The sequence below is a fragment of the Papio anubis genome, chromosome 9, assembly GCF_008728515.1.
Source record: "Papio anubis isolate 15944 chromosome 9, Panubis1.0, whole genome shotgun sequence".
Lineage (NCBI taxonomy): Eukaryota > Metazoa > Chordata > Mammalia > Primates > Cercopithecidae > Papio > Papio anubis.
The window spans coordinates 6,145,084-6,172,188 of record NC_044984.1 but is presented as its reverse complement, the minus strand read 5'-3'; the positions used below and the strand labels follow the sequence as shown (position 1 = coordinate 6,172,188).

General features: G+C 47.7%; 1 protein-coding gene across 3 annotated transcripts in view; it reads left to right on the top strand.

The window, feature by feature from the left end:
- The window catches only part of VWF (von Willebrand factor), a 182,764-nt gene that overhangs the window by 4,059 nt on the left and 151,600 nt on the right, over positions 1 to 27,105 (top strand). Inside the window, exons 1-5 of one of the 3 annotated variants that reach the window (XM_021921934.2) lie at positions 7,170 to 7,193; positions 8,745 to 8,799; positions 10,563 to 10,727; positions 21,052 to 21,154; positions 21,431 to 21,639. In XM_021921934.2, coding sequence (XP_021777626.2) covers positions 8,745 to 8,799; positions 10,563 to 10,727; positions 21,052 to 21,154; positions 21,431 to 21,639 — 532 coding nt within the window. In that variant the 5' untranslated portion in view covers positions 7,170 to 7,193. Of the gene's footprint in view, positions 1 to 7,169; positions 7,194 to 7,247; positions 7,513 to 8,744; positions 8,800 to 10,562; positions 10,728 to 21,051; positions 21,155 to 21,430; positions 21,640 to 27,105 lie in introns of those variants that run through there. The other 2 variants (XM_021921933.2, XM_021921932.2) reach the window with 2 other exon arrangements.

Below are 27,105 nucleotides of genomic sequence, written 5' to 3'. Positions count from 1 at the left end.
GAGTTGAATGGGTTTTGGTGTTTTTTTTTTTGTGAGATGGAGTTTTGCTCTTGTTCCCAGGCTGGAGTGCAATGGTACAATGTTGACTCACTGCAACCTCCACCTCCTGGGTTCAAGAGATTCTCCTGCCTCAGTCTCCCGAGTAGCTGGGACCACAGGTGTGCCACTACTCCTGGTTAATTTTTATGTTTAGTAGGGGTTTCACCGTGTTGGTCAGGCTGGTCTCGAACTCCTGACCTCGGGTGATCCCGCCGCTTCAGCCTTCCAAAGTGCTGGGATTACAGGTATGAGTCAGCACACCCAACATGGTTTTGGTATGTTTTCTGGCCAACTGCGTTTCCTCCTTTTCTGTGGATTGACTTTCCATATCACACTATTGCCCCCTGGGTGGTTTGCCTGTTTCTTTTTCTATTTGTCTTTTTTTTTTTTTTTTTTTTGGAGATGAAGTCTCGCTCTGTTGCCCAGGCTGGAGTACAGTGATGTGATCTGGGCTCACTGCAAGCTCCGCCTCCCAGGTTCATGCCATTCTTCTGCCTCAGCCTCCCGAATAGCTGGGACTACAGACACCACCACACCTGGCTAATTTTTTTTTTGTATTTTTAGTAGGGAGGGGTTTCACCATGTTAGTCAGAATGGTATCTCTTCATTGGGTTTTCTTTTATGTCTTGAGACAAGATTTATGATTTTCTCCATAATGTTATTGGACAGTTTTTTTTTTTTTTTTTTTTTTTTTGGAGAGTCTTGCTCTGTTGCCCAGGCATGATCTCGGCTCACTGCAACCTCTGCTGCTCTGGTTCAAACGATTCTCCTGCCTCAGCCTCCCCAGTAGATGGGATTACAGCCATGCGCCACCACATCTGGCTAATTTTTTGTATTTTCAGTAGAGACAGGGTTTCACCATGTTGGCCAGGCTGGTCCCAAACTCCCGAACTCAAGTGATCCAACTACCTTGGCCTCCCAAAGTGCTGGGATTATAAGTGTAAGCCACCACGCCCAGCCTATTCTTAGGTATCTGTAGTAATTGCTACTTTACTAATAGGGTCACTTCAAAGATTATATTTTATAATTATATAAGAACATAATTTTTTTGGGGGGACGGAGTCTCGCTCTGTCACCCAGGCTGGAGTGCAGTGGCGCGATCTCGGCTCATTGTAACCACCACCTTCCAGGTTCAAGCGATTCTATCACCTCAGCCTCCCAAGTAGCTGGGATTATAGGTGCTTGCCACCATGCCTGGCTGATTTTTGTATTTTTAGTAGAGACGGAGTTTCGCCATGTTGGCCAGGTTGATCTCAAACTCCTGACCTCGGGTGATCCGCCTGCCTCGGCCTCCCAAAGTGTTGGGATTACAGGCGTGAGCCACCGCATCTGGCCAGGAACATAATAAATTTTAAAAAGGAATCTTGCAGCAAACTTCTGAACTCTGATTTTTCTAATTTTTCTGTGTAGACATTCATATCTTCAAATAATAACTATTTTGCTTTTTCCTAAGCTGCGTGCCTCATATTTCCACCTCTTCTCTTACTGTGCTGGCCTGGGCATCTGATCCAATATTGACTGGCAGTGATGACATTGAACATGCTTGTAGGTCAGGCGTGGTGGCTCACGCCTGTAATCTCAACACTTTGGGAGGCTGAGGCGGGCAGGTCACGAGGTCAGGAGATGGAGACCATCCTGGCTAACACGGTGAAACCGTGGTGAAAATCATAAATCTTGTCGCAAGACATAAAACCCAATGAAAAGACACCATTCTGGCTAACACCATTGTACTCCAGCCTGGTGACACAGCAAGACTGTCTCAAAAAAAAATGCATGTTCAAGTAATTTTTCTGCATCAGCCTCCCTGGAAGCTGGGACTACAGGCGTGCGCCGCCATGCCCAGCTAATTTTTGTACTTTTAATAGAGATGGGGTTTCACCATGTTGGCCAGGATGGTCTAAATCTCTTGACCTCATGATCCACAGGCCTCAGCCTCCCAGAGTTCTGGGATTATAGGCGTGAGCCACCATGCCTAGCCTTGTTCTGCGTTTTAAAGGGAAAGTGGCTTCCATTTTACCTTAAGGATGAAATATGCTCTGTATCTCAGGCCAAGGACATTCCCTTCTTTTATAGGTTACTTAAGTGTTTTGTTTACTTGTTTTCCATAAATGGGTGTTGTTGACTTTTACAAAACTGAAAGCTTTCCTGCTTTATAATTTTTCAAAAATAAATTTTAAGCTTATATCATTAAGCATACAAAAATCTATAGATTGTTTTCCTGGTGCATTGATCTTTATATCACCTTTTTCTATTTGGTGCTAATGATGACTTTGATCTTAAGGTCCATTGTGTGTGATAGTGCTATAAAACGCTTTTCCTTGGTCATCACTTACGTTTCCTTACCTTATGGTCTTTTGTGTCTTTATATTTTAGGACTGTCTCTTGAACATTGCTGGATTGCGTGCTTTTTAAACAAATCCAATTTGATAATGTCTCTTTTTATTATTGGTCTGTTTGAATTTTTTGTGCTGTTGTATTTTATACCATTTGTCTTGCTTTCTCCATTTTTCTCCTAGATCAATCTAGTTCTTAAAAATTTGTTGTTTTTTTTGATAGGTTTGGAAGACATATTCAATTCTATTTTAGTAGCTGCCTGTAAAATTTTACTATGCAGTGTAGCCTTTACAAAGTCTAAAGTGATCACGACCTCTTTCTTCCTTCTGAGCAATACAAGGACCTTAATACGCTTTCACTCCTGTCTTACATGTTGTTGCTATCTGCTATTTTGGTTCTATCTAATTTTTAAAAACTCTCCAACTTATTACCGTTGTTACTGTTTTATATAATCACTGCCTGCTCATATTTACCCCCATATTTACTATTTTATTTACCTTTTCTTTTGGCATCTTGTTTCTAGGCTGAATTTTCTTCCTGGCAGAGTGAGGTGCCTCACACCTGTAATCCTGAGAGGCCGAGGCAGAAAGATTGTTTGAGCCCAGGAGCTCTAGGAGTTCGAGACCAGCCTCGGTAACATGGCAGAACCCTGTCTCTACCAAAAAATACAAAAATTAGCCAGGTATGGTGGTGCATGCCCATAGTCCCAGTTACTAGGGAGGCTGAGGTGGGAGGATCGCTTGAGCCCAGGTTGAGGCTGCAGTGAGATGTGACTGTGTCACTGCACTCCACCCTGGGTGACAGAGACCCTGTCTCAAAAACAACAAAAAATGTTTTTTCTCCCTGAAGTACTTTAGTAGTTTTTTCAGAAAGGACTGTTAATGTTAAACTCACTCTTTTTCTGGGGAAAAAAAGTCTATGTTCCCTCAACTCTGAACAATAATTCATAGGTAGACTAGATGTTACAGTCCCCCTCCCACGGCCCTCTGACCCCAACTCTTCCAGTTTCTTCTAGACTACCAGTGTCTGCCCCTTTGTGCCTGAGGGCCAGAAGTGTTGAGGGCTGAATGCCTCCTGAAGCAGCCCCGGCAATAAGTTGACAGGAAGGAATAAGTGTAGAAACTCCCATTCCCTGACCCAAGACTGAAGATTCGGAGGCGTGGACTTTACATTTTCCCAGACTTTCCTCCACAAGGAAGCTTCCTTGTCCACTTGGTGACTGGCATAATAAACATCTTTTATTGGCTGCTTTTCCTGCCCTGTGTCACATTCCCACTTCCCTGCCGATGCTTCCTGCCCTCCCAATTCAATTATCTACACTAAAATACTCAGGGTCTGCTTCTGGGACTTCAAACTAAGACACTGCATATAGAATTATCCACGAATGGACTTTTTTCTCTCAGCACTTCTCTTTTTATCTTCCAATTCTGTCATGTTTCTTAATTCCTCCTTTTTTTTTTTTTTTTTTTTTTGGAGATGGAGTCTTACTCTGTCACCCAGGCTGGAGTGCAGTGGTGTGATCTTGGCTCACTGCAACCTCCGCCTCCTGGGTTCAGGCAATTCTCCTGCCTCAGCCTCTTGAATAGCTGGAATTACAGGCATGTACTACCACACCAGGCTAATAGTTGTATTTTTAGTAGAGATGGGATTTCTACATGTTGGCCAGGCTGGTCTCGAACTCCTGACCTCAAGTAATCTGCTGGCCTCAGCTTCCCAAAGTGCTGGGATTACAGGCATGAGCCACCGTGCCTGGGTGCTCCTCCATTTTTTTTGTTTCCATATTTCAATAATTCCTTTAGAACCACTTCCCAGCTTTTTTTTTTTTTCTCCAAAAATATCCGGTGTATTTGAGTTTTCCGTTAACTTACTATATAAAGTTTTTTTTTTTTTTTGGGACAGGATCTCACTGTTGGCTAGGCTGGAGTGCGTGATTATGGCTCACTGCAGCCTCGACCTCCTGGGCTCAAGGGGTCCTCCCTCCTACCTCAGCCTCCTGAGTAGCTGGGACCCCAGGCATGCACCACCAGGCCCAGCTAATTTTTTATTTTTATTTTTTGTAGAGATGGGGGGTCTCGCTGTGTTGCGTAGGCTAGTGTCAAATTCCTGAGCACAGACAATCCTCTTGCCTCCGCCTCCCAAAGTGTTGGGATTATAGGTGTGAGCCTCCACGTCTGGGCTTAAAGTTCTTTTTTAAGTTTTCTTTTTTTTTTTTTTTTTTTTTTTTGACAGAGTGGCTTGGTCACCAGGCTGGAGTGCAGTGGTGCGATCTTGGCTCACTGCAACCTCCGTCTCCCGAGTTCAAGAGATTCTGCTGCCTTAGCCTCCGGAGTAGCTGGGACTACAGGTGCCCGCCACCATGCCCAGCTAATTTTTGTGTTTTTAGTAGAGATGGGGTTTCACCATGTTGGCCAGGATGGTCTTGATCTATTGACCTCGTGATTCGCCTGCTGTGAGCCACCGTACCCTGCCTTAAAAAAAGTTTATTCTTTGTAAAGACAGGGTCTTCCTGTGTTGCCCAGGCTGGTCTTGAACTCCTGGTCTCAAGCGATTATCCCGTCTCAGCCTCCCAAAGTGCCGGAATTACAGACATGAACCACCATGCCTAGCCTCTATTATAATTTTAAACACTTAGGTTTTTCTTTTTATCTTTCTCTGATTTTATTATCTGAAATTCTTAGGGATCTAATTTTTGCTCATGGTAGATTGTTTTCTCAAGTGTTGAAAAATTTGTGATTTTGAATTCATCCTGAAGAGAGCTTTATTTGCATGAGTGTAAAGGATAAAAATTCTAGGCCGGGCGCGGTGGCTCATGCCTGTAATCACAGCACTTTGGGAGGCTGAGGCAGGCGGATGATGAAATCAGAAGTTTGAGACCAGCCTGACCAACATAGTGGAACCCTTTCTCTACTAAAAATACAAAAAATTAGCTGGGTGTGGTGGTGGGTGCCTGTAATCCTAGCTACTTGGGAGGCTGAGGCAGGAGAATAGCTTGAAGCTGGGAGGTGGAGGTTGCAGTGAGCCATGATTGTGCCACTGCACTCCAGCCTGGTGGACAGTGCAAGACTCCATCTCAAAAAAAAAAAAAAAAAATTCTAAAGACTTAATTTTCCCTCCCCAACTGAAACAGGTGGAGACAGGCAAACTTCCTTATCTGCTACGTTGGGGAATGGATTTTTTTCCTGGTCTACCGTTTGGAAGATGTTTCCCTTCCAAGTTTCAGCTTTATGCAGGGATCTCCGTTCTAGCTCTCCCTCTGGGTCAGGCCCGGAGCTGAACTGCCCATTCTTGCAATGTGCAGCCTCCAGTCTGGAGGGTTCCCAGACTGGCCTACGCTAGGCCACCCATGGGCCTACCTTGCCTCATGCTTATTTAGGCTCGTCTTCCTCATTGACCCTTGAAGATATTCCTTACTTTCCTCCCAGATCAACTGTGCATTTAAAAAATATTTGTTGTATTTAGCACAGCAGTGTAAAGGTATGTTGTAATGAGAGGGTTTTCAGATTATTTAGTTTTTTTTAAAAAGCTAGAAGTGGAAATCCCGATGGCCTTTTTTTTTTTTTCCTCCGTGAGACAGAGTCTCTGTCACCCAGGCTGGAGTGCAGTGGTGAGATCTCGGCTCACTGCAAGCTCCGCCTCCCGGGTTCACACCATTCTCCTGCCTCAGCCTCCCGAGTAGCTGGGACTACAGGTGCCCACGACCGCGCCCGGCTAATTTTTTGTATTTTTAGTAGAGACCGGGTTTCACCGTGTTAGCCAGGATGGTCTCGATCTCCTGACCTCGTGATTGCCTGCCTTGGCCTCCCAAAGTGCTGGGATTATAGGTGTGAGCCAGCATGCCTGCCCCCCCAATGGCTTTTTCTACTGTCTCATGCTGATTCTGCCTCTTGTGCCATTTTTCTTCCTTGGGAGCGTGCATCTTTCTCTTCTGGGGCGGTAAAGGGAGTGGTGGAGTGCGAGGTATGTGGGGAGGAGGGAGGAGGTTGGAACCTAGTGGTTTCTCAGTCTTAGGGCAGGGGGTATCGTGGAGAAGCAGTGAGGAGGTCTTCAGTCTTAGGGCAGGGGGTATCATGGAGAAGCAGTGAGCAGGTCTTCCATACGCAGACATGCCTCAGGGTGCTCGTCTCAGTGCCTGGAATCCCAGCATGAGAGTCACCTTCCCCCCACCCCTGCCCATTTCATCAGTTACTTATTTTAGTAGGAATTAGTTTAGCAGATGTTGAGAATTAGGCTTTTGGGAATGGGAGGCTGGGAAGAATGTGTGTGTGTATGTGTGTATATAAGGGCAGGGTACCAGAAGTGGCTGGAAGCGTCCTTGAGAATTAGAATTATTAGAATGTAGAAACAGTAAAAGTGTTAGACTCAAACCATCGCTCCCCACCTTCATTTTACAAAGGCCTAGGCTTGTGGCCAAGACCTTCATCTTTAACCGGTCCATTCAACCCTGGCCAGGACCCAAGTGGACTGTTTTTGTCAGGGCCAGGACCGGATCCTTCATACCTGGGGTGCATAGGAAGTGTTAGTGCTCCCCTTCCTCCAAACACAGCAGCAAAGTTGGCTCAGGTTGAGGTGTTTTTCCCAACTTCCCTGGAGCCCAGCCCTGGAAGCTGGATCAGGAAGCTGTTTTGTTCTAGTGTGACTCCCCGCAGCCCGTATCAGCCTGCCCTGAGGCAACCAGCATTCCTGGTTAATCCCGCCCAGGTGGGGCACTCTAGGAAGACCAGGGATCAAGTGTGGGGGTGTTTGGGGAGGGCAAGGCAGTTCATTAAGGCAGCTGCCAGGAGGTCTCCCTCCAAACTCTACAAAGCTTTATCAGCTTGGAGGTACTTCTAATACCATTTCCTTTCATTGTTCCCTTTTGGTAATTAAAAGGAGGCCAGTCCCCAGTTGTGGCAGCTCACAGCTATTGTGGTGGGAAAGGAGGGTGGTTGGTGGATGTCACAGCTTGGGCTTTATCTTCCCCAGCAGTGGGAACTCCACAGCCCCCGGGCTACTTAACAGCAAGACAGTCCGGAGCTGTAGCAGACCTGATTGAGCCTTTGCAGCAGCTAGGAGCATGGCCTAGGGTGGGAGGCACCATTGTCCAGCGGCTGAGTTTCCCAGGGACCTTGGAGATACCCGCAGCCCTCATTGCAGGGGAAGGTATGGCCTTTGGAAGGAGAGCTGGCTCAGTTGTGGGAGGAAGATGCAGGACTGACTGATCCCTGCTCCTGGGGAGCTGGGGTTCTCTGTCCCTGGACTGGAAGGGCTTTGTTTGGAGGGGCAATTCAGTTCAGTCAGGGGTGATCCTAATACTCCCTCCTCCACTTGCCTCTGAGGGTCCTAGGCCTGCTTTTTCTTCATGCAGTGAGTTTTACTGTTTCATAGTACTTCACTCGAGTTGGAATGAGCTTTGTCCTCACCTGTGATAACTTTCTGGGAGCAGCTGAATGTACCTGAGTGTTAGGACTGGGAGGGGACACTTGCTTGGAGACCAAGACCTGGCCGTAACTGACATCTCAGTGTTCCTTCTACAGATATATCACATATTGGCTTTATTTCACCTTTGGCTGGATGGGACCTTAGGTGGGAAAGGAGTTGCCCCCAGTGAATCTCAGGTGACAGATTCTGCATTTCATTTAACCACCTTTCCCAGAGGAGAGGGCTACAGCAGGGGCTCTAAGGGACTTGGGGTATGCTGTGCCAGCCAGGGTTAATTGTCCCTCTCTTGGGGGTCACACAGTAGGGAAGTCTACCTGCATCCAGGGCTGCTGGACTCCTGTCCATTTTTTCAGACGACCTCAGCAAACATTTGCTGGGCGTCTCCTGGGTGCTAAGCATCTTGCCAGGTGCTGGGGTTGGAGACAAGGGAGACAGCCCTTGCTCTTGTGAAGGCCCTCGTGGTACAGACTTGGGGGCCAACAAGCAAACCATCAAGTTAGTTCCTGAGCATTCTCTGTGTCTGGGCTGCTGTGGTGGGCACAGAAGTGTAGGATGGTTCCTACTCGCCAGTTTGGATGCAGAGGCAGGAAGGAATGAGGTGTGTGTCAGCTCCCAGCTGCTTCAAGAGGCAGGGACATGAGAGAGGCCCGGCTGGCCTGGAGGGAAGGCAGGGTTTGCCTCCTGTCTTGGGCCTGGGACTGCTGTCTGTGGAAAGGTACCCACAAGTCCCAGCTCACAGCGATTGTCACCCTTGGGCCTGGCACTGGCCAGGGGTTTCTGGGGGTGGGTGGGCCAGAAGGCCATGTTCAAAGGGGAAAAAGGGGGTCATGAGGATCCAGCTTCTCTCCTGCTTCAAAGAAACGTTTTTGCTACTGCATGCCCTGACAGTCACCACACCAGCAGCCACCTACCTGGGCAGCAATGACCAGCTCACATCTCTTCCTTCTCTGCAGATGATTCCTGCCAGATTGGCCGGGGTGCTGCTTGCTCTGGCCCTCGTCTTGCCAGGTAGGTACCAAAGGGCCTCCATTTCTCATTCCTGCCCCAGGGCCATCTGGAGTGACCCCTTTCTGGGAGTCAGCAGGTGTGTCTGGAGCTCCCCTGTGTGCCTAGCCCCAACTTAGGCTCCCGCTGGTTGCTTCCTGTGAAGGTTCCGCAGAGTTCCTACCCTTGACTTGTATTGCAGAGACCAGGTACCTGCAAATGCCATCTCCTATTAAGACGCATAAAGGTGGCACAGAACTGCCCTATATTATGGGGCCACAGCACGAGGAAGAAGAAATCCAAGACCTGGATGGATTATTAGTTTTAGATGAGATTGTGGAGGTCACCTAGTTGAACCTCCCATGGTACGAATGAAGAGACTGAGGGTCAGAGGAAAAATGACTGCCCCAAAGTCTAGAGTCAAAATCAGAGGTCAGTCTTCGTGGGTCCCAGGCCAACACCCTTTCCACTGCACTGCATCACACTGCTGCCCTTCCCTTGCTAAGATTCTGAGCCTGTAAATGGTGGGAGGGGATTTTTGACCTTGGGTACTTACCACTTAGGTCTCTCCGGTCAGCAGCATCCAGTTGCTGCCTGCGGGTGAGTCTGGGGAAAAAAAAAAATACATTTGTCACACTCTCTGCATCTTCAGGTGGGTCTTTTGCCAGGAACCTAGAACGCTTAGAGATTTACTGCTGTATTTCCCCACCTGCCGACACACAGGCGCGCACACACAACCGTGGTCAGTGAAGGAGTTAGCATGTGACGCTGGAGGAACTGACACTTCAGAGAGAGTGTCAGGCACACCGTCTGATCTGTTTAAAATTTAACCTGCTCAAGATATACTAGACTTATGTACAAAGATGCTCATTGCAATCTATAACATTAAAACATGGAAACATGCTAGAAACCTAACAATAGAGGGCTATACTGTAGACATTGAGTTGCAAAATACGATGCAGCCACTAAAAACCGCGTATTAGAAGTACATACAATAGCGCGATGAATGATTTACAATCTATTGAGAAATAAACAGGTTATAGGTAGTTTGCACAAGGTGGTCACCAATTTATGAAAAACCCACAGCTGTATGTATGCTATAAAATGGAAAGATGAACATTGAAATGTTAATTCTAATCGCTAAATGTTGGGTTACAGATGGTTTTAACTTCTTTGTGTTTTCTTTCCTCGTTTTTGAGACAGAGTCTCTCTCTCGCCCAGGTTGGAGTGCAGTGGTGCGATCTTGGCTCAGTGCAACCTCTGCCTCCCGGGCTCGAGTAATTTTCCTGCCTCAGCCTCACAAGTAGCTGGGATTACAGGTGCCCACCACTGCACCTGGCTAGTTTTTGTATTTTTAGTAGAGACAGGGTTTCACTATGTTGGGCAGGCTGGTCTTGAACTCCTGACCTCAGGTGATCCGCCCGCCTCGGCCTCCCAAAGTGCTGGGATTATAGGCATAAGCCACTGTGCCCGGCCAGCTTCTTTGTGTTGTCTTCTGTATGCTCCAAATTTTTAATAATGAACATGATGACATTTTAAATCAGTAAGTAAATGTCATTAAAACTAGATTTCCTGAAAAACTGTTCCTTAGTTATTGCTGTGAGTCTGGGGTCGTATGTGGGAGCTGAAAGCAACAGCTTTAGTCTCATTTAGGATGGAAAATACTTCCGCACAGCCCAATATCTATCAGAGGCAGTCTAATTTCTATGAGGCCAGAGAGGTTTGAGCTGATGGTCCCAGTTGTGGCCCGGGATCACCAGCCCAACCTGTGACCTCTCCCCCTCCAGGGACCTTTTGTGCAGAAGGGACTCGCGGCAGGTCATCCATGGCCCGATGCAGCCTCTTCGGAAGTGACTTCATCAACACCTTTGATGGGAGCATGTACAGCTTTGCGGGATACTGCAGTTACCTCCTGGCAGGGGACTGCCAGAAACGCTCCTTTTCGATTATTGGTGAGTTCTGGGCACTGCAGGGAGGAATCCAGAGTGCTGGCCGAGCTCAGCCCTGGTGTGGGGAGGGATTCCCGCTCTCGGAATAGTGTCTGAGCTAAAAGGTCACTGCTGAGAACAAGGAGAAGAACAGCCTTTCTGTGACATGTAACCCCTCTTGGCTTTCCCCGGGTCTCTTACCACGGGAGCCGCGTGGGATGAATGAAGAGATTCTTCATCCTCTCTGGTAGTTCACTGTGTCCATTACTCTGGGTCCAGGTGATGCCCTGGGAACACCACAGCATCAAGGCGAATGGTGAATTGGAGGAAGGTGCTTTGGAACATGTAAAACTCCTTGCCAAAGGGAAAACTCGTTTTCTTGGTGGCCTGTGGATCAGAACCTCAGCTTATGCTGAGGACTTCCTGTGTTCCTGGAGAAGGGCTGGTCCTGTCCCTCCCATGTCCCTGTATCCCCACAGCAGGCCTGGGATGTAGCTGTAGTCACCCCAGTTTTACCAATGGAGAACCAAGGCCCATGGAGGTTGCATCTTCCTTCCAAGGCCTGACAGACAATAAAAGGTGGAGCTGAGGCTGGCGCAGTGGCGCATGCCTGTAACCCCAGCACTTCAGGAGGCCAAGGAGGGTGGATCACCTGAGGTCAAGAGTTTGAGACCAGCCTGACCAACATGGTGAAACCCCATCTCTACTAAAAATACAAAAATTAGCCAGGTGTGGTGGTGTGTGCCTGTAATTCCAGCTACTTGGGAGGCTGAGGCAGGAGAATCGCTTGAACCTGGTTGCAGTGAGCCAAGATACACCCTAGCCTGGGCGACATAGTGAGACTCCGTCTGGGGGGAAAAAAAGGTAGAGCTGGAATTTTGATCCCAGGCCTTTCAGGCTGACAGAACATTCCTCTGGACTAAGAGAGGACCCTCGCCGAGGTGGGGAGGGGCAGTGATGGACGATTATGGTTTGGTGACCTCCACATACTAAAAACTAACCAATGTGTACAGTGTGTGAGGGAGGGATGCCAAAAAACCTAGCAAACGTGGGGGCCCCAGCCTTGGAACGGAGATGGCAAAGGACAGGCTCATGCTGTTAAAAGATACTCATGACACTTGTTAAAGCAACTAAGGAAGACTTTCAAGAGGGACTGCTGCCATGTGGGTTTTGCAGGCCCGGGGAGGGAGAGGGCTCCAAGTTTTTTTTTTTTGAGACAGGGAGTCTTGCTCTGCTGCCCAGGCTGGAGTGCTGCAGTGGCATGATCTCTCGGCTCACTGCAAGAAGCTCCTCCTGGGTTCGTACCCATTTCTTGCCTCGAAAGCCTCCTAGTAGCTGGAACTACAGGCACCCACCACCACGCCTGGCTAATGTTTTTTTTATATATATATATATATATATTTTTTTTTTTTTTTTTTTGAGGCGAGGTCTGCCTGGCACAATAGCCAGGCTGGAGTGCAGTGGTGCGTCCTGGCTCACTGCAAAACTCCAGCCTCCGGGTTCAAGTTCACCCGCCTCCAGCCTCCTGAGTAGCTGGGACTACAGGCGCGCCCACCACTGCGCCTGGCTAATTTTGTATTTTTTGGTAGAGGATGGGGTTTCACTGTGGTCTCGATCTCCTGACCTTGTGATCCGCCCGCCTCGGCCTCCCAAAGTGCTGGGATTACAGGCGTGAGCCACCGCGCCCGGCCATGTTTTATATTTTTTAGTAGAGACGGGGTTTTCACCGTGTTAACCAGGATGGTCTCGATCTCCTGACCTCGTGATCCGCCCACCTTGGCCTCCCAAAGTGCTGGGATTACAGGCATGAGCCACAGCACCCGGACAAGAGGGCTTGACTTTGAATACAACAAGGAAAAGTGAAGATTTAGGGCCAAGGAGGAGGGTGTGTAGGGGTCAGTGGTAGAAAATTACAAAGACGAAACCTCAGAAGAGGGGATATTCTGGTTAACCCAGCTTGACAGGAGTCTTGCTGAAGTCAGGCAGTCTTGCTGATCACATATTGAGGGTGGCGGCATCTTTTCTAAATCGACTCAGCAGGATTCTTATTAAAACTGGACTGAGGCCAGGCGCGGTGGCTGAGCACCTGTAATCCCAGCACTTTGGAAGGCCGAGGTGGGTGGATCACGAGGTCAGAAGTTTGAGTTAAACCCGGTCTCTACTAAAGATACAGAAAATTAGCCGGGCATGGTGGTGCATGCCTGTAATCCCAGCCACTCGGGAGGCTGAGGTAGAGGTTGCAGTGAGTGAGATCGTGCCTTTGCACTCCAGCTTGGGCAACAGGGCGCGAGACTCCATCTCAAAAAAAAAAAAAAAAAACCACACAAAAAAAAACTGGACTGAGCAGGCCAAGGACAGAGCCCAAGGCCAAGGCTTAATTTGAAAGAGGGCTCAGAAGCACCCACTCAAGTTTGGTCAAGGTGGGGGTCTTTGGCAACACCCAGACACTTACCTGAGATCTGGGCTGTAGGGCTCCTGGGATCATTGCCCCATCAGTCAGTGGGGACTGCTGCAGGGTCCTCCGTGTGCCCAGCACTGGGCTAGGCTCTGGCACCTGGCTGTAGCTATGAGCTCCCCCAATTCCTGGTCTCTCCTTGAGGCCATCTTTGCCAGCTGCCCTGACTCTGCTGGGAAACCTATCACATGTGACATCTGAGCACTGCCATCCTTCCCACTCCTCTGAACTCCTCAGGGATAAGGAGCATGTCTCACTCATCTGTTTCCTGGTGTTGAGCTCACTGGGTTCTCTGTTGTGCTGAAGATTATGTATTTTTTGAGACGGAGTCTTACACTGTTGGCCAGGCTGGAGTGCAGTGGCGTGATCTTGGCTCACTGCAACCTCCACTTCCTGGGTTCAAGCAGTTCTCCTGCCTCAGCCTCCCAAGTAGCTGGGATTACAGGCGCCACCACGCTCGGCAAATTTTTGTATTTTTAGTAGAGACGGGGTTTCACCATATTGGCTAGGCTGGTCTCGAACTCCTGACCTTGGGTGATCCACCTGCCTCGGCCTCCCAAAGTGCTGGGATTACAGGCATAAGCCACCAGGCCTGGCCGGAAGATGTTCACAGAGTGTGTGTGAGCAGCCACGGGAAAGGAGCTTTGGATGACCAGAGAGGACAGGGGAGGGTGCTGCCTGCCATGGGGACAGCATGAGAAGTGGGGAGGCTGAAGGGGCATGTGCTTCTGACGTGGAGCCCTGGGGAGGTCAGTGTAGCTGGAGCAGCAGTTGCCAAACTCCAGGCTGCATCAGGACCACCTGGAGGGCTGTGACAAACGGATCACTGGGCCCTGCCCCTAGAGTTCTGACTCTAGATCTGGAAGAGGGCCTGAAAATTTCATTTCTAACAATTTCCTTGCTGCTGCTGCTGCTCTTAGAGTGGGTAACTAGACTTTGCGTGGGACTGGAGGAGAGTGGGCTGAGAGGCTGGGCCATCGGGTGAGGCTGCAGTGGAGGGTCTTGAAGTCTGATGGGGAATTTGAGTCCATTCTGCAGGCTGTGAGGAACCTAGTGTAAGGCCTTGTGCAGTAGGGAAGTGGTGAGAGGAAACTGGTTTTTTGCCAGGATGGTCCTGAAAGGGAAAGAGGTGGTAGGTGGAGTGGCCTTGGCCGTTGTGACCAGGCAGGCAGTGAAAAGGCCAGAGATGCCCCAGGGCATGACAAATCAAAGTCATCCTCAACACCAACTTGATTCAGAGGCTGCAGCTGAGGAGGAACTGGAAGAGCAGCTGGAGAGAACCCCCCACCCCTGCCCCTGGGAAGCTGAAGACTCATGCCCTCCCTACCTTGGGTGACCCCAGATTTTGTTTAAAGTAGATTTTCCCATTTTATAAATCACAGCAGAGCTGATACAGACCTCTACCTGTGATGGCTCTGGGGTTGTCAGTGGGAATGGAGGGTTAGAAGCGACCAGAGGAAGCCAGGTGCCATGGCTCACGCTTGTAATCCCAGCACTTTGGGAGGCCGAGGCAGCTGGATCACCTGAGGTTGGGAGATCGAGACCAGCCTGGCCACCATGGTGAAACCCCGTCTCTACTAAAAATACAAAAATTAGTCTGTGGTGACATGCACCTGTAATCCCAGCTGCTCAGGAGGCTGAGGCAGGAGAATCACTTGAACCTGGAAGGTGGAGATTGTGGTGAGTTTATATTGTGCCACTGCACTCCAGCCTGGGCACAGACTGAGACTGTCTCAAAAAAAAAAAAAAAAAAAAAAAAACAGAGGAAGATTTTGATGGAGACACTGCAGTGCCCGGCGTGGGGGCAGGGGCGGGGGGTGGATTGCTGTCTGGACTCCACAATCCGTTTGTTCAGCTCTGCTCTGGAGTCCCTGCCCCGAGGCGGGCTTGTAAACAACACATACTAATACCTTAGTCCCAGGCACAGAGTTCATGTTTTGGGCTCAGAGAGCCAAGTTAGCATGTTGGAAAAGCTCCCAGCTCCCTTCCCCTATTTCATCCCAACTCCAGACCCCTCCCCATGTGAGGGTCCCTGGTGGGGACATGTAGGGTGTGCTGGTGCCTCTGGGCTGTCACCTCCTTCAGGAAGCCCTTTTGCCCATTCCACCCGTCCAGCACCGGGCTTATCAGCTTATGCTCCCTTGTCTGTTTCCTTTCCACAGAACTGGGTGGCTCTGCCCCCAGCAGGAAATGGAAGCACAGATGGAGCCACAGCTGGCGTCGGAAAACCTGTGTTCTCCTCTGCTCTCCCTCTTCACTGAGTGTTCCGAGGGCAGTTACGCTCTCTTAGCCTCCAATTCCTCATCTTTTTTTTTTTCTTTTTTGAAACGGATTCTTGCTCTTGTCCAGGCTGGAAGGCTGGAGTGCAATGGCGTGACCTCGGCTCACTGCAACCTCCCCCTCCCGGGTTCAAGCGATTCTCCTGCCTCAGCCTCCCGAGTAGCTGGGATTACAGGCGTGTACCACCACACCCTGCTAATTTTGTGTTTTTAGTAGAGACGGGGTTTTTCCCATGTTGGTCAGGCTAGTCTCGAACTCCCGACCTCAGGTGATCCGCCCACCTTGGCCTCAGTTCCTCATCTTTAAAATGGAGATACCGTGAGCAAGGGAGATAGGTTATCTGAAAATGTGACTGCTTAGCCCAGCTGAGTTACTGAAAGCAGCCAGCTTAACATGGGGTGTTCACTTGGAATCGCTATGCAGAGATGGGGGCTGCTTGGCCCCCAGGCATTTCCGTGAGGTCAGGGTCACTTCAGTTGCATCTGTCCCTCATAATCCACACAGGTTTGCGCTAGAGGTCTGGCCTCTTGGGCCACCGTTTTCTGGGTTTCAGTGGCCACAGAGGAATTTGAAGGGCCATGGAAGACCTGTCTACTTCAAAACCCCTCGGTGGGATTCCCCACCAGGTCACCATTTTCTTATAAACTACTTGTCCTTGTGAAGTGTCCATTTTCTGGGAGATTGTTTGCCTAAACAAGGTTACAGATCAAACATACTTTAAATTGGTTTTATTTTTACCAAAACCGTGCTGCTAATGTCATAGAGAATGGGTGTGGGGAAAAGAAAGAGATCAGCCTGTTACTGTGTCTATATAGAAAGAAGTAGACATAAGAGACTCCATTTTGTTTTGTATTTGAGATGCTGTTAATCTGTGACCCTACCCCCAACCTTGTCCTTGCAAGAGACATGTGTTGCGGTGACTCAAGGTTTAATGGATTTTGGGCTGTGCAGGATGTGTCTTTGTTAAACAAATGCCTGAAGGTAGCTTGCTGGTTAAAAGTTATCACCATTCTCTTAATCTCAACTACCCAGAGACACGTACACGGCCAAAGGTCGCAGGGACCTCTGCCTAGGAAAGCTAGGTATTGTCCAAGGTTTATCCCCATGTGATAGGATGAAACAATGTTGCTAAAAGGTTTATCTCAAGGCACAGGATTTTCCTTTGAACTTATTCATATCACAGAGGTTTTTGTTCTTATGTCTTACTGCTAATTTCCTCCCTAAAAATGATCCTATTGTCCTGCCACTCCCCTGTCTTTAAGATGGTAAAGATAATTATCAATAAATACTAAGGGAACTCAGAGACCGTGGCCGGCGTGGGTCCTCTGTAAGCTGAGCGCCGGTCCCCTGGGCCCCCGCTTTTCTTTCTCTATACTTTGTCTCTGTGTCTTATTTCTTTTCTCAAGTCTCTCGTTCCACCTTACGAGAAGCACCCACAGGTGTGGAGGGGCAGCCACCCCTTCAAATGGGTGGCTGTTTTGCCTGTTGGTAGTGGTGACAGGTTTGGGGGGTGTGGAAGAAGAGGAAGAATTGGGGGTGGGCTGGCACTGGTGCGTCAGGGCAGCCAGGGGCACTGGGTCGGGGGAGGGAGCCCAGGACTCGGGCCCTGCAGTTTCGGTTTCCGTGCACATACCCACCTTCTGTTCCATTGTTCTCCAATGACATCCTGTCTCCTTGACGGTAAATCGCACATCCACATTCCTCCCGAGTGCCTGTGGACCTCATTCATATCCTGGGTAAAGTGTTTGTCTGCACATGAAGGGCCACCTGGTGCCAAGGCGAGGTCCCTGTCCTTGATTTTGTCTCCTGGTGAGGCAGGCTGCAGGGTTCGAGGCCAAGGCGACACGGCTCTTTGCCAGGCAGCGCAGAGGCCAGAGGGGAGACCATGGGAGTCCTGGTTCCTGCTCTCTGTAGGGACTGCTCTTCCTAAGCTGCAGCTGCAGGATCTGGCTCCCAAACCAGCCAAGAAAGAGCCATCAACAACCAACAGCCTGCTGAGTCACTTCCCCTGCGGAGCCTTAGTTTCCGTGGCGTGGTCAGACCAGACCCCTGTTCTCAGTCTGGAGGGAGGGTCACCTGCACCAGAATCACAGGTGTAGAAGGTAGAGTGTTTGATGGAAATTCAGATGAGTGAGTTCTACCCTAAAGCCTAAGAAAGCGCCCAGGTCTGACTGGTTCCAGTTCCTGGCCTGCTTCTGAAAGTCCCAGGATTCCTTTTGCTCTAACACGTGGGCAAGGAGCTTACTCCTCACGCAGCGCCTTGATCACTGCGTTCCACAGGCCTGGTGGGAACCTCTGGGAGAGCTTCGCTGGCTTGTCTTGCCTCTTTGGGATGACAGCCAGCCTCTCTTCCTAAGAGTTGTAGGAAGTGCTAACCTGGAGGTCTGTGGAGCACAGGGGTCTCTGCTGGGCTCACCGGCGATTTCTAACGGCTCGTTTTTCTAATGGCTCATTTTCCTAATGGCTGCACATCATCTGATCCCCCGAGTTCTGCATCGAGAGAATGAGGCAAATAAAATGCAGGACTGATCTGGAGTTCTCCCTGCATTAGTGGTTAGCACAATCTAGAACATTCTGATGCCCTGTTTCGCAGCTTTGTGTTGCAAAAAGGGGATCTGGACAGGCAAGCCTGAGTGTAGGTTCTTTCCACAGTGGAAACCAGGGGTTCTTAGTTGGGGTGATTTTCCCCCTTAGGACATTTTGGGTTGTCACAACTGTGGGGTGAGTGCTGCTGGCATCTAGTGGGTAGAGGCCAGGAGGCTGCTGGTTCTCCCACCATGTGCAGGGAAGTGTCTGGCCCTGAATTCAATAGTGATGCAGTGGAGAAATCTTTTCTCTTGTAAACCTAGGCCTTAGTTTCTCCATCTGTAATAACATTTAAAGAGACAATAGGATAGAAAACATCAGAAAAGATCGAGTGCATGGCACACGGCAAGGGTAAATACGATATGAAATGTGTGTGTGTCTTGAGTCATAAATTGTGTTTTTACTTACGCTTTTTGAGCAAAAGAGTTTAAGAGCCACTTAGATCCTTCCTGCTGCCATAGTATGTTTTTCTGAATTGCAGACTTCCCTAGGTCACACGTTGAAAAATCTCATTGCCAGACTGGACACAGTTGCTCATGCCTGTAATCCCAGTGCTTTGGGAGGCTGAAGTGGGAGGATTGCTTGAGTCCAGGAGTTCGGGGCCAGCCTGGGCAACGTGGCGAGACCCCCATCTGTACAAAAATTAGCTGGTTGTGGTGGCACACACCTGTGGTTCCAGCTATTTGGGAAGTTGTGGCAATAGGATTGCTTGAGCCCAGGAGTTTGAGGGGTGAAGTGAGCTGTGATATCACTACGTGTCATCCTGAGTGACAGACCTTAAAACAAAACCCCAAATTCCCTTGCCACTCCCCTGCTCCGGGTGTGGACTGACTGACGGCTCTTCAAGTCCCCTCAGCCATCCAGGGCCAGGAATTCTCCATGCCATGCAGTTCAGTCCTCACTGAAGGGCACAATGCAGCCCCACCCCTGCTCCTAGACTCCTGTTTTTGGTTTGTCTCTCGGTGGGTGGGGGCTGGTTACCAGAACCTAATCATCCCCTTCAGGAGCCCCAGTTCCTGCAGTAGGTGAAGCTCCTGGGACAGCCGGCCCCACCTCCCCTGACTGCCTGGAGCTGCCTCACACGGGCTCAGCCCTGGGCTGCCCCTTGGACTTCCTGATGCTGGTCTCTCCTGGGGCTGCACAGAGCAAGCCCTTCACTTAAAATGGCACTCGGGCTTGAGTCCCAGCTCTTCATCACTGACTAGCTCCGTGATGATGGGCAAATTACCCCAGGGTCTGCCGCCTGGGCCGCCCCGAGCTCCACAGCCTGTGTGGGCAGGTTCCTCTGTTGTTTAGGAGGGCTGGGGCTCTCCTTCCCTCCCATACACTTCTGGTTCTCTCCTGTTTGGTTTTTCTGCTTCTGCTGAATTCTTGGTTTGTTGAGCCTTGCAGGCCTGCCCTTTCAAAGTTACAGCCATAGGGACCTCCGGGCTCTGCTGTGGCACCTGCTCAGCTCTGCCTCCTGTGGAACGAGTACCTTGCTTAAGTGATTTTGCATCTTTGGGAGCCTCTAAGATGAGAAGCAGCCACATTCCCCTATCCCTTCTAAGAGAAGAGAGATTTGCTGATTTTTAAGACCAACTTTACCCGAGTCCTGTGCCCCATTCCTTCGTGCCCCACCTGTGGGCTTTTTGTGTCTCTGGCTGCTCCATCTTCCCTATTTCCATTAATTTCTCAGTGTCCAAGGCTTGAGACCAGGCTCTATATTTTCCCTTCTGGTTCTTTTGATTCTTATGACCAATTATCTTTGAATATCAAAGACCCAGCACAAGTAGCAGTTCTCAGAAACTATGAGGCTTGCTAAGGTTTGGTCGTGCTGTGAAAAATGTCTCTTGCTTGTGTTTCTTCTTTCATGCCGGCCACCATCACCCTTGTCACCCTGTTCAGCCCTCACAACTATACCGTTCTCAGTATTTTATCATGTGTCGATCTTCAGACATTTCCGTTGTCAGCCATTTAGTGTGTGCTTATTTCCATGTGCTGTGTAAGGCATTTGACCCACACAATCTGTAAACTCCTGGATAATCAAATTCAGTAAATTTAGGCAGAGCTCATGAATCTCCATTTGAAACAGCCCAGGGATTCTGATTTGGGCTGTCCTAAGATACCATTTTATTTTTGTTTTTGAGATGGAGTCTTGCTCTGTTGCCCAGGCTGGAGTACAGTGGTGTGATCTTGGCTCACTGCAAGCTCCGCCTCCCAGGTTCACGTCATTCTCCTGCCTCAGCCTCCCAAAGAGCTGGAACTGTAGGCACCTGCCACCACGCCCGGCTAATTTTTTATTTTTATTTTTTTAGTAGAGACAGGGTTTCACTGTGTTAGCCAGGATGGTCTTGATCTCCTAACCTTGTGATCCGCCCGCCTCAGCCTCCCAAAGTGCTGGAATTACAGGCGTGAGCCACCACACCCAGCTAGTATCATTTTAAATAGCGCTGCTAGGCCAGACGGTAGCGATCTTGTCTCTACAAAAAGAAAAAATTAGATGGGTGTGGCGGTACATACTTGTGGTTCCAGTTACCCCAGAGGCTGAGGTGAGAGGATTGCTTGGGCCCAGGAGGTGGAAGCTACAGTGAGCCATGTTCACATCACTGCACCCCAACCTGGGCGACAGAGCACAACCCTGTCTCAATAATGAATAACACTCTCCTAGAGCACCTGTTACCAGTAACTCACGGTGTTGCCTTTTCGTTTGCTGCCTTACGATATACTCAATTGTCGCGTGTTTGTCTTCTGTTTATGCACAGGTTGTGAACTCCCGGAAGCAAGAGATCATGCTTTTAGATTTTTCGTTTGTGATTTTTAAGAGCCCACCTGAGGGTTATGTATCCAGAAGTTATTCAGTTATTTTTAGATGAATGGAAAAATGGGTGAGAAAATGAGATTTTTGGGGAGATTTTTTTGTTGCTCACTTGTAAAGACTTTGGGGTGTTTTCTGCTGAGAGAAGGTTATGTAGTTATGTAGATAAGATTCTTAATGTGTTTTTTGAGGGGAGTCATAGCCACTACTATTCACTTTTCCTCTTTCAGGGGACTTCCAGAATGGCAAGAGAGCGAGCCTCTCCGTGTATCTTGGGGAATTCTTTGACATCCGTTTGTTTGTCAATGGTACTGTGACACAGGGGGACAAAAGGTAAGCCCAGAGTGTCTGAGTTAGAAAGGACCCTAGGGATCCCCTGGCACAAACCCCTCATTTTTAGATGAGGAAGCTGGGGCACAGAGAATGGAAGCAGATGTTCCAAGGAAGGGAGTAGCAGGGCTGGGTGGGAGCCAGGTCTGCTGCTCTGGGTCCTCAGCCACTTTGCATCACGGTCTGAACCCTACAACATGGGGTTGGGGTTAGAAGGTGGGAGAGAAATCCAGAAAATGCACGAGAAGCCCACTTCTGAACTTAGCCTTTGCCCTCCAGCGTCTCCATGCCCTATGCCTCCAAAGGGCTGTATCTAGAAACTGAGGCTGGGTACTACAAGCTGTCCGGTGAGGCCTATGGCTTTGTGGCCAGGATCGATGGCAGCGGCAACTTTCAAGTCCTGCTGTCAGACAGATACTTCAACAAGACCTGCGGGCTGTGTGGCAACTTTAACATCTTTGCTGAAGATGACTTCATGACCCAAGAAGGTAAGATGTTCTGGGATACCATTTCCCTGAAGTGTGGCCATGCTTTTTGTTTCCTTCCTCATAAACCTTCACTAACATGCCTTTCCTGCCATTCAGACCTCACGGTGACCACCTCAATTTCTGTTGCCAACATTATCTCTTCATTCCATTCCAGTGCCCAGACCTCTAGTTAAATCGGTCTTAGAGTTCCTCAAACCTGACTTCGTTCAACTTTGAATTCTCTGTAGCAACTTGCACATGGCAGATGGTTGGTCAAAGCTGGGTGGTTTGAGTCGATCCTCCTCACCCCACTACAGTGGAGTGGATAAAATCTATGGAGTGGTCCTCCACATGATCCAAAGAGGCCAGTTCATGTGTGTGTGCATGTGTGTATTAATGAGCAATAGAAGGTAGTATGGATAATGTGAAAACACTGAAGATGAATATTTCTATCTTCTTTAATTTCAATTAGATAAACATACAATTAGTAATGTTCCCTTGCCAAAGCTAAACACTTGTATTTAAGTTATCTTTCTTCCTTATGACCCAATCACTTTCTGATTAGAGGGTAAACATGCAGGCCAGGCGCGGTGGCTCATACCTGTAATCCCAACACTTTGGGAGGCCAAGGTGGGCAGATCATAAGGTCAGGAGATCGAGACCATCCTGGCTAACACGGTGAAACCCCTTCTCTACTAAAAATACAAAAAAATTAGCCAGGCATGGTGATGGGCACCTGTAGTCCCAGCTACTCGGGAGGCTGAGGCAGGAGAATGGCATGAACCTTGGGGTCGGAGCTTGCAGTGAGTGGTGATCGTGCCACTGCACTCCAGCCTGGGTGACAGTGAGACTCCGTCTCAAAAAAAAAAAAAAAAAAAAGTAAACATGTAGGGAAACAATGAACTGTTCACTGGAATATACTGTATTGGAAAAAATGATAGTTTATTTTTTGGTTTTCTCCAGCACCGATTTTATTGTCTGATATGTACATGTAGGGCTATAAATTTCCCTTTAAATATCACTTTAGCTGCACTGTATATATGTGTGTATGTGTGTGTATATATGTGTATATGTAACTATATATATGTGTGTGTGTACATACACACACACACATTGTGGCCGGACCAATTCTTTCGAATATATACCCAGAGGCAGAATTCCTGAATGATTTCTAATGGCAATTCTGTTTTCTTCATATATTTCATCATTTTTCAGGTATGTGAAATTTTAAAATACTGCCTTTTATAATGTCTATTTCTCTTAAAAGGAGAAAAATTTGATACATAATTTCTTCTTAAATATTTTTTAAATTTTTTCTTTTTAAAAATTTACATAAGGCCAGACATTGTGACTCACGCCTGTAATCTGGCACTTCAGGAAGCTGGGGTGGATGGATCACTTGAGGTCAGGAGTTCAAGACCAGCCTGGCCAACATGGCAAAACCCTGTCTCTACTAAAAATACAAAAATTAGCTGGGGGTGGTAGCGCATGCTTGTAATCTTAGCTACTAGGGAGGCTGAGACAGGAGAATTGCTTGAACCCAGGGGATGGAGGTTGCAATGAGCTGAGATCACCGCACTGCACTCTAACCTGGGTGACAAAATGAGACTCTGTCTCAAAAAAAAAAAATCGTATAAATTTATGGGGTAAAAGTGCAGTTTTGTTACACGCACAGATTGTGTAGTGGTCAAGTCAGGACTTTCAGGGTGCAATATACTTTGTACCCATTAAGTAATTTCTCATCACCTGCTGCCCTCACACTCACCTTTTTGAGTCTCCAATATCTTACCATTCTACTGTGTGTACACATTTTTTAGTAACCACTTATCGGTGAGAACATGTAATATTTGACTTTCTGTGGTTTGTTTCACTTAACATAATGACCTTCAATCCCACCCATGTTGCTGCAAAAAAAGATGTGATTTCATTCTTATGGCCGAATAGTCTTCCACTGTGTATATGTACCACATTTTCTTTATCTGATTATCTGTTGATGGGCATTTAGGTTGATACCATGTCTTTGCTGTTGTGAATAATGCACGATAAATCTACCATTGCAGGTATATTTTTGATATATTGATTTCTTTTCCTTCGGGTAGATATCCAGTGGTGGGATTGCTGGATTGAATGATAGTCTTTTTTTTTTTTTTTTTTTTTTCCTCTGAGACAGTCTCGCTCTGTTGTCCATGCTGGAGTGTAGTGGCCCGATCTCAGCTCACTGCAACCTGTACTTCCCGGCTTCAAGCAATTCTCCTGCCTCAGTCTCCTGAGCAGCTGGGACTACAGGCGCATGCCACCACGTCTGGCTCTTTTTTTTTTTTTTGTATTTTTTATAGTAGAGATGGGGTTTCACAATGTTGGCCAGGCTGGTCTCAAACTCCTGACCTCATGATATGCCTGCCTCAGCCTCCCAAGGTGCTGGGATTACAGGCATGAGCCACCATGCCTGGCAGTCTTTTTTTTTTTTTTTTTTTTTTAGTTTTGTGAAAAGTCTCCATACTGTTTTCCATAGAGGTTGTACTCATTTACATTCCCACCAACAGTGTGTAAGAGTTCCCCTTTTTCCTCATCTTTGCCAACACCTGTTATTTTCTGTCTTCTTAATAACAACCATTGTGACTAGGGTAAGATGATACCTCGTTGTGGTTTTAATTTGCGTTTCTCTCGTGACAACTTATGTTGACCATTTTTTTCATATTCCTGTCAGATATTTCTGTGTCTTCCTTTGAAAAATGTCTATTCATGTCCTTTGCCCACTTCTTGCTGATATTACTTATTTTTCATTGTTGTTGAGGTGTTTGAATTCCTTGTGTATTTTGGATACTAGTCCTTTGCTGGATGAGGAAGTTTGCAAATATTTTCTTCCATTCTGCAAGCTGTCTCTTCACTCTGTCGATGATTTCTTTTGCTGTGCAGAAGATTTTTAGTTTAATGAGGTCTCATTTGTCTATTTGTTTTTGTTGCCTGTGTTTTTGAAGTCTTAGTCAGAAATTCCTTGCCTAGACCAACATCCATTACAGTTTTCCCAAGGTTTTTTCCTTCTATTTTTATAGTTTCAGGCCTTACATTTAAGTCTTTAACACATCTTGAGTTGATTGGTTTTTGCATACGTGAGAGATAGGGGTCCAGTTTCATTCTTCTGCATATGGCAATCCAGTTTTCCCAGCACCATTTGTTGAAGAGGGTGTCTTTTCCCTGGTATATATTCTTGTCAGCTTTGTCAAAGATCAGTTGGCTCTGTTCCTGGGTCTCTATTCTGTTCCATTGATCTTTGTGTGTGTATATATATGTGTGTGTGTGTACACATATGTATATATACGTGTGTATATATACACACACATTAGATCAGTGGAACAGAATAGAGACCCAGAAGTAGAGCCAATTGATCTTTGTATATGTATGTGTATATACACACACACTTTATGTATATACACACATACACACACACACACACGTGTGTATTTTTTGGAGACGGAGTCTTGCTCTATTGCCCGGGCTGGAGTGCGGTGGCGCGATCTCGGCTCACTGCAAGCTCCGCCTCCTGGGTTCAAGCGATTCTCCTGCCTCCGCCTCCCGAGTAGCTGGGACTACAGGTGCCCGCTACCACACCTGGCTAATTTTTTTTTAGTTTTAGTAGAGACGGGGTTACACCATGTTAACCAGGATGGTCTCGATCTCCTGATCTTGTGATCTGCCTGCCTCGGCCTCCCAAAGTCTGGGATTATAAGCGTGAGCCACTGCGCCAGGCCTGTCTTTTGAAATTTCTTATTTTTTTGGTAAGATTAGTTATGAATTCAGTAGGGCATTTGTCCATTGTAGTGGCAAGTATTTCAGTGTGTTCTAATCTGTCAAATTACTAGAAATGGAAGTCTCAGCCTTGAATATCTTTCATATTCCCAGGCTTTAAAGTTGAAACACTGAAAATGGGGTCTATGCTGCGTTGGTGTTCGTTGGTAAAAATTCAGGACTCTGGTGATATTTCAGAAACCATCCTCAAAGGATTGGGGGTGTAGTTGTCTCTGGTTGTTAAAGACTCAACAATATTTGTCCCCAAACAGTTAACTTTGCTTCTTGACTTCTAGGAATCTGCTCAGCTTGGTTTTTACTCCAGCTCTCAGAGTTTTCTCTAAGCAAGAATATTTGTAATTCCATCTCTTGGACAGCCTGTGTCTCATTTCGGATCTAGCCTATAAAATTTCACTTCACAGACGGTCAGGGCTAAAAACGACCCTAGAAAGTCATCTAGTCTCTTTATTTGCATGTCAGGAATTAGGATCAGCCCAGATCACACAGGGTCATAGAAGGGCTTTGCTCAGGCAACAACACGAAGCCTCCTCTATGTCTCTTCCTTAATGTGGTTTATTTAGAAAGTGTCAAAACCTGTGTGATATGGAATGACTGAGTACCCAGAGAGTACCTATCACAATGTCTGTCACACAGTCAACATGCCACAAATTTAAGTTCTCTTGCCTTTGGCTTCTCCCATATATCAGTTTCCTGTGGCTACCAACACGTTACGACAAACTCGATGGCTTGAAACAACTGAAATTTATTCTCTCATGGTGCTAGAGGTCAGAAGTTTGCAATCAAGGTGTTGGGAGGGCCAAAGCTCCCTCCAAAAGCTCTTGGGAAGCATCTCTTCCTAACCTTCCACCATCTGCAGTCATACCTGACTCAGAGCTACATCATTCCAGTCTCTGCCTCTGTCTTCACATTGCTTTCTCCTCTGTGTGTGTCTTTGCCCGTCTCCCTCTACCCATGTCTTTTTTTTGAGCTGGAGTCTTGCTCTGTCACCAGGCTGGAGTGCAGTGGCGCATTCTCAGCTCACTGTAGTCTCTGCCTCCCAGGTTCAAGCAATTTTCCTGCCTCAGCCTCCTGAGGAGCTGGGATTACAAGCATATGCCGCCATGCCTGGCTAATTTTTCTGTATTTTTAGTAGAGATGGGGTTTCACCATGTTGGCCAGGATGGTCTTGATCTCATGACCTTGTGATCCACCCTCCTTGGCCTCCCAAAGTGTTGGATTACAGGTGTCAGCCACTGTGCCCAGCCTCTACCCATCTTGTATAAGGATACAGATGATTGCATTTAGGCTCACCCAACTAATCCAACAGAAGTTCTTCCTCTCAAGATCCCTAACTTAAGCACACCTTTTGCCATATGAGATAATATTTACATGCTCCAGGGATTAGGAAGTGAATATATCTTTGGTGGTGGGGGGGAACTACTTCTGCCTATCAAACCCCCACATACCAACTGACTATACTCTAAGGTCTCATTTATATTTTCCTCCCCCAGGGACAGTTTATTTACTATTTGCAAATGCATTACTTGACCTTGAGACATACTTCACTCTTTCAGGCTTGGCTATGCAAAAAACTCATCCCAATACTGCAAAGGTAGTAGTCTCATACTGCCTTTGTAATACGGATTAGGCAATTACTTGGCACCAGGTCATGTAGGTCCATGAGGCCCTCACAGTCTTTTG